Source organism: Cariama cristata, unplaced genomic scaffold (assembly GCF_000690535.1).
Source record: "Cariama cristata isolate BGI_N322 unplaced genomic scaffold, ASM69053v1 scaffold9880, whole genome shotgun sequence".
Classification (NCBI taxonomy): Eukaryota; Metazoa; Chordata; class Aves; order Cariamiformes; family Cariamidae; genus Cariama; species Cariama cristata.
Window position 1 is genome coordinate 15,171 of NW_009592935.1, and position 7,713 is coordinate 22,883.

Here is a 7,713-nt window from a genome sequence, read left to right on the forward strand (position 1 = left end):
TGCCTTCAGCTCTGGGGTCCTCAGCACAAGAAGGACATGGACCTGTTGGAGTGAGTCCAGAGGAGGCCACGAAGGTGATCCGGGGGCCGGAGCACCTCTCCTGTGAAGACAGGATGAGAGAGCTGGGGTTGTTCCGGCTGGAGAAGAGAAGGCTCCAGGGAGACCTTATTGCAGCCTTTCAGTACTTTCAGTATAATACAGATGGGGACAGACTTTTTAGTATGACCTGTTGTGACAGGACAAGGGGTAATGGTTTTAAATCAAAAAAGGGTAGATTCCAAGTAGATACAAGGAAGAAATTTTTTAGATATTTTAGGAATTTGAGGGTGGTAAAACACTGGAACAGGTTGCCCAGAGAGGTTGTGGATGGCTCCTCCCTGGAAACATTTAAGGTCAGGCTGGACAGGGCTCTGAGCAACCTGTCAACCATTTCCTACACACACTGAGGCTACAGCCATTATGTCTAGAATTTCTAAAAAAAAAAAAAGGACAGCTGATCAAAAAAGCTTCTAGCAATCCTAAGTGGTCTGATATGTGCAAATGGGCAGGGAGCCTTTAACTACGACTTAAAATCTATAGCTGTGTTCTAAGTTACTGAAGTAAGCAATGCCATTCATTCGGCTGTAAACATCAGTATTAAGATGCAAAAGTAAAATCTTAAGCTACAATATTCTTGAAAGGTAAGATTCTTATCAAGACAATGCAAGCATATTTAATTCAGTGCGCTCAACTTCACATTCTCTCTGCTCCAGTAATAACAGACACTTGCTTTTACAGATAGCAAGAAAGGATACGATGTTCTGCTATTTTAGCCATGAGGTCATCATTATCAAAAAGCAGTAAGCAGATGACAGCTATGATGAAAAATGCAGCACCTCTTGTCTGTAAAAAAAAACCACAAAAACAACCCAAAAACCACCCTTAATATTTTTATAGTGTGCTGTAACAGATTAATGTAAAAAAAAAATCATTAAATCAGCCTTCTCCCTCCCACCTTCCTGATCAATATAACTGTATTTCAGTTCAGTAAGAAAAACATGAGGAAAAAACCCATTTTTTTAAAGAAGTAACCTTGACAATATAATTTTATATTTATTCTGGTTTTCAGATTTACCAGATAACTCAGAGCAAATCACTCCTGTAACAAGCTAGAAGCCTGTATCTTATGAACTTCAAGTGTGATTGCTTCTTTCTTTAAATGGTGTGTTGCTACCTGCCAGAATGCACAGCTACTTAAGCCTGATGATTTAATATTTTGTTACATCAAGGAGCTATAAACAAGACTGAGTGGACAAACTGTAGAATTTTGTCTTATGGCAGCTAAAGGCTAGAGCGTTGTGCAAAGGCTCTGAGAAAGCACAAGTCTGCAGTGCTTTTGTGGTGAAGGGACAGAGGTAGCTATGAATCCCAGCTCCCAGAGCTTTCACCACTCTAACTTAAAACACTGCAATTTTGATATTCACCATCTTGGCAAGACACTGAGCTCCACAGCTAAAAAATACTAGTACAATTAGTCTTCTCAAGCCAAATACAGCTATCACTTTCTTGTTTCGGAAAGTCGGCTGACTTCTCTGCCACAGTTTACTTCATAAAGCTGAAACATTCAGAGGACAGGGTTATCGGTACCTTGTTTCTGCTGCCTTAGATATGCAGCTTAACTGCCAAGCATGGCCCACTAAGATACAGATTGACAAAGAACCTCTCGGAGGTTCTACATCTACCCTTTGGGTGGTTGGCTGGAGAAAAAAATTTGTCTTCTAGATGAAGAGCTTCATGCTGGATGCCCTAATCATGTCAATTTGAGGGGGGCAGGCATACAGTGTCAGAGCAGATGACTGTGCTATTCACTCTAAGGCCAGCCTAAAGGTGATTAGAGGACTCCAGCAGCAGTTATGAGACAGAGATTTCGAATCTCCCAGCCTGAAGTGGCACCAAAGCCAGACTTTGTCTTACACAAGAAATACTCTAGCCTCAGCTATATGACATCATAAGGTATCTTCCTCCACTATCACTGTTTTTAAGTGAAAGTGGCCAAGGCTGCTAGGTGCTGGGATAAGCTCACTCCAACTGAGGACTGATTAGGCTCAGTTACAGAACACCTTGTGAAACTGTGTGTAATGGAACTCAGACAAACGATGTCTCAAGTATAGATCTCTGATTAAGTGAAAGACTGGGCCCAAGTATTCAGCACATATAGGCTCATGCAGATGTTAAAGTACTTAGAGAATTTTTGGCAGAAAAAACAAAGTATGTGAAAAGCTACAGATACCGGAGAGGCTAGACAAGGATCTGGATACTATTGCTGGACTTCAGTGCCTAAAGGCCAGGACCACTACATGCACATATGTTCCTCTGTCAGTTTGAACCCAAAATCCCATTACAAAGAATGCTGAAGTGCAAAAATCATTCTGAAGGTTCTTTTCTGCCTAAAACAGAAAAAATTCTCAGGTATCTGCCATGGATCTCCAACAGCTTCATCCAGTCTTCTCTCTTTATACCACACTTATTATTTCAAGTAGTACATCTTATAATTTCACCACTAGTTAAACTAAAAAAAGCACAGTTTCTATGAACATAGGTCTGAAACACTGTTTGCTCCAGGTAAAGAAGTACTTGAATTTATAGCAGTTTATACCGAACTTTTATACCGAGTATTTTCTTACATTTGGTAAAATAACTTTTTAAATACCTTCGCTGGTCCTCCGCCTGAGTTTGTGAACAAGACACTAAGAAGTGATAGCACAACCACATCACTGTGCTCAAACAGCAACAATGTCCTATAAAAAAGTGAAATAAACATACACGTCCACTTACAAGGAGTTCATCTCACAAGCTTGATATATACTACTTCAGATAAAATTAAATGACACAGTAAAAGATTTATCCTGTGATTTCAAGAGCAAGTTTAAACAATTCAAAAGGATAAATGCAAATCTATTTGCCTTCACCAGAAATAGATCAAGCTGCAGACAGCTACACATAAGACAAAACAGGAACTTCCTAACTCAAGGAACAGATTAAAAGTATTCATTTATAGATTACTTTAAACTGTACTTTCTTCTAGTAACACAAGAAGATACTAACTTGCTCAAGATGGAATTATTCCCATTACAATACCTCACCTAAACCAAAGTTTCTGCCTCCCAGAAAAAAGAGGTCCTCCTGTTCTCTTGTATTACATCCTGTTTATTGAGGTGTTGATAGTCTAGTAGTTTATGCAACCCCAGAACCTCTTAATTGCTGAAGATAAGAAATTCTAACTTGCACACCATCTCCTTCACATAGCGAAGGCTGACTAACAATGTATACTGACAGCTTTCCAGAGCAGAACATGAAAGTAATAATCGCTGTCAAGTTTACCAAATACTTCTGCCTTTCTCTGCAAAGCAATAGGGTCTGCTAGAGTCCATGTTACTGGTTCTGTTTGGGAAGACTGCCAGCATCCAGAGAGGCGCTACACTATTAAGAAATCCTATTATTCTCAGGTATGTCTTCTCCTGTGCAGAGAATAAAACTTCAGCTTCATAAAACATATCATTGAAGGCTTTACCTTCCTCTGTCTAATGAAAGATGCTTTCTAATACGTTAGCTTTCATTTCTGGAAGTCTAATGTCATTTTTTTATAGTTATTCAGTTAGTATTGCTAACAAACAGCGCAAGTGATTCTACTTGGAGCACATGCACTAATGCTACCCAGTTCCAACACAGCACAGGTCTAAGACCATATAAAGCACTGTCTTGCAACAAATGAAGAAATTGATTCTAGTCACCTGGCACAGGAATACAAGCTGCTATCACTAGCTGTCAAGCCATGGACCTCAAACAGTTAAATAAACAATCTGGGTTACATTAATGAGACTAGGGAAACGATGAAAACCACAGTCAGTACAACAGTCAGTGATCATCTTGTATCACTCACATCAATAGTTTAAGCACTATCAAGAATTTCAATGGTATCTTGCCAAAGAATGAATGAAGAAAATTACAAGTTCTGCAGAAAATTATATGTAGTTTTTCCCAAGCATAACGGAGTTTACAGGAAAAAGCGTAACGATTCATTTAAAATTTAAAAAAATAAAGCAAGAGGCTGGCATCATGGGCTGACGGACAGAAAACAACAAAATAAAGATCAAGACAGGGAAAGATCAAAAAAAATTAGCTTAAAAAGAGAAAACATTCTTTACTGTAAATATGTATTTACCTCAGTGGTCCACAAAGAGTAAGGCCAAAAAACCATAAGAGTGAAATGATAGATCCCACAACAGCATGCTTAAAAATTTTGATCCACTACAAAAGAAAGGTATTTCATTATCATTTTCTCCACAGTTTCAAAATAAACACCCCATTATTAGCATTCTCTTAGCACAGTAGCTGTAGAAATAGAGGGGAAAGCATATGCTGTGCAAGTTCTGTAAGATTTAGAGTGTGACTATCTTCTTAGCTACTACACCAGGCAACTACGGTTTGTTTGGATGTAATATGAACCAGAATTACTTATTTCTTTTCTACTACAGTACCAGATTCTACAGTATAGCCTGGGATCTCTTTAACAAAAAGACTGAAAAAAAAGGCTGAAAAAAAATCAAGTTCATTTACCTGTCAGAGACGCTGTTTATTTTGTAATCTATTGTATATATCTGATAAACATATATAGAACTAGATAAAACATCTAAGATAAAGAGACTGAGACCTTAAGTCTACGAATATTTATGCACATGTTAAACTCTTTCTTCAGGAAGCAGGTTATAATTCAGCTATTCAATACATTATTAACTTTAAATGCAAGCTTCTGAAGTAAGTAATTTTGGAAATACATTAAACAAGAAAAGTGCTTACGACAAACATCACATCTTCAAAATCCAGAATTTAAAAATTTTTAGCAAAAGTGAAACCATGAATAGATTTTTCTGAACACAAATCAAAGACACAATTTATTCCTGTTCACACTTTGAAATTCTTCCATACTTGTCTAATCATGAAAGCAGTTGACACTGGAACACTTCTGACGCTATCCTTCAGATTCTATCTACTTAGCACATACACTGGTAACACTGTGCATGGATCAAGTTTTTGTGCACAGAATTACATAAACCCAAGATGAAGAGGGAGCAGGTGAAGAACATTTATTTCTTACAAAACAGCAGGTTCCAACCTGGCCCTACTCTAACGTCTTGGGATACTGGGAATTCAACATCTGAAAAGCAGTTAGACTTGTCCCTCGTTGCAACTCACCACACAGAAAGCGCACTTTCGGCGTGGGGGACACAACCAGCACACTTCCACATTCGGGCAGTCCAGAAATTGCCCTTCTAAAATGCCAAAGTCACCCAAGTAGACTAAACTCTTTCTGAAAATCCATCCTCAAAACAGATGCTCGTATGAAGCAAAGGACCAATCTTTTCACAATACTCTCAAAAGGAGCTGACAAAAGCTAAAAATGCTGATTGTTTTTCGCAGTGCACTAGACACAATTGCAACCACATTTTCCAAGTGGAGTAACCTTTGTTCTGCTTTCATTTTTGGCAAGAGCCATGTTGTTGAGAATATCTACGAAGATATGAATCGCTATTATATGTGTCAACTCACCTGACATTTGGTTACCACTTTTCCAGAAGAAAATGGTTTTTGAAACAAAATCATAAAAAATGCAGACCTGTTGAAATGAGAAAGTTTTCTCTATTAGTGTATTAGCAGTCAGCTTTTTGTTCAAACCAGCTCTAACTAACTAGGTCTCTCATATCAGACTCAGTCTACAAAACGGCTTCTTCTACATTTTTCATTAAAAGGCCACACTGACCACACTCAATGTTTTTATTTTCCCTGCTGCATTACACGTGTCAGATACCAGTACAAAGGTGATGACAAGTGAACTTCAGTTCTGGCCAACTTTAAATGCAAGTTCTTCAGAGAATGGCTAATGAGAAGTCGACCTGTAATTTACAAAAATCAAAATAACTGATCTCAGTTTTGTGGAGAAATAATACTATGTTTTCTATTAGTAAGATACATACACCCAAAGGCTTATTAACATATGGAATGCCAAATACACAGTCTTGTTAGAAATGGTAAGAAATTGCATGCATCTTCCTCAATCAGGACCAAGATGGGGCAAAAGACTACGGTAATTGGGAACATGCAAGCAAGAAGCCCAGAAATGTAAAACAAATTTGAAATAAAAGGAAAAAATGAGGTTCCAAATGTTCCAACTGTGCCAAGTTTATTACAGAAATGCTCTTTCACATCATATTAGGTAAATATGAAGCAGAATTGTGTCTGCAAAGGTTGTTTCCATGTATTTGCTATCAGTTTCTACACTTCAGCTCTCAATCAGGGAAAAAAAGCAGTTGAAGCTCACAAGAACTACAGGAATTCAAATTGTAAGGAAGAAAGTGTGTCTTCTACACACTTCTTAAGAAAACGTGGACATGACTGAATTTCCAATGATCAGTACTGTCATAGTATGATCAATTTTGAAGAACCAACACCAATGAAGTATCTCAAGGTTAGAGAGGCCTTACAGAGCGTTGTGGGTAGACTAGAGAGCTGGGAAATCACCAACCATATGAAATTTAACAAGAGCAAGTGCTGGATTCCACACCTGGGGCAAGGTAATCCTGGTTATTTGTACAAATTTCCGGATGAAGCTGGAGAGCAGCCCTGTGGAAAGAGTTCTGAGGGTCTGATTTGAGGGCAAGTGGGTATGACTGAACAGTGTGCCCTGGCAGCCAAAAAGGTCAACTGTGTCCTGGGGTGTATCAAGCACAGCACAGTCAGCTGGTTGAGTGAGGGGACTGTCCCACTCTGCACTGGTGTGGCCTGACCTCGAGTACTGTCTGCAGTTTTGGACACCTCAGTATAAGAAGGACATCAAACTGTTCCAGTATGTGCAGAGGTGGGCAAACACGATGGTGTAAGGCCTCAAGGGCAAGACTTAGAAGGAGCAGCTGAGGTCATTTGGTTTGCTCAGCTTGGACAACAGAAGGCTGAGGGGTGACCTCATCACAGCCTACAACTTCCTCAAGTGGGGTAGCAGAGGGGGAGTTGCTGATCTCCTCTCTCTGGTGGCCAGTGATAGAAGATGGAATGAAGCTGCATCGGGGGAAGTTCAGGCTGGGCATTAGGCAAAGGTTCTTCACTGAGAGGCTGGTTGGTCATTGGGACAGGCTCCCCAGGGAAGTGGTCACAGCACCAAGGCTGTCACAGTTCAAGGAGCATCTGGATGACGCTCTTAGTCATATAGTTTAGTTTTAGGTAGTCCTGCAAGGAGCAGGGAGTTGGACTTGATGATCCTCATGAGTGCCTTCCAACTTGAGATATTCTATGATTCTGATATTACAGTGAAAAGACACATGAAGGAAAAACACTTCTATGAACAGAGCATTTCCTGGATCCACTACTACACCATCCTCTCCTCAATTAAACTATAATAACATAATGTAGGGTATAAGCTTGACGCTGACACCACCGTAGAGAAGGTGTGCTGTAATGGCGTCGGACAATGCTTCAAGCCCTGCACACTCACCCCAGCTGCACTATAAAGATAAACTGCACGAGGTGCACCGCTTTCAGAAGATCGTAAGATTCAAACAGCCCCACAGCTTTCAAAACCTTGGTGAAGCACAGCAGCACGATGTACCGAGTCAGCCTGCAAAAGAAGAGGGCAGTTTGCATGGGCGACCACGCACACCCCGCCGCCGTCCAGGCCCAGGCCTC

General features: G+C 39.9%; 1 protein-coding gene across 1 annotated transcript in view; it reads right to left on the reverse strand.

Annotated features, from left to right (window-relative positions):
- The window catches only part of SLC30A5 (solute carrier family 30 (zinc transporter), member 5), a gene marked incomplete at its 5' end in the record, with an annotated part of 20,212 nt that extends 12,567 nt beyond the window's left edge, over nucleotides 1-7,645 (reverse strand). Inside the window, 5 exons of the mRNA XM_009703179.1 lie at nucleotides 795-882; nucleotides 2,690-2,777; nucleotides 4,202-4,287; nucleotides 5,587-5,653; nucleotides 7,523-7,645. Coding sequence (XP_009701481.1) covers nucleotides 795-882; nucleotides 2,690-2,777; nucleotides 4,202-4,287; nucleotides 5,587-5,653; nucleotides 7,523-7,645 — 452 coding nt within the window. The remainder of the gene's footprint in view (nucleotides 1-794; nucleotides 883-2,689; nucleotides 2,778-4,201; nucleotides 4,288-5,586; nucleotides 5,654-7,522) is intronic.
- Between the last annotated feature and the right edge of the window lie 68 nt (nucleotides 7,646-7,713).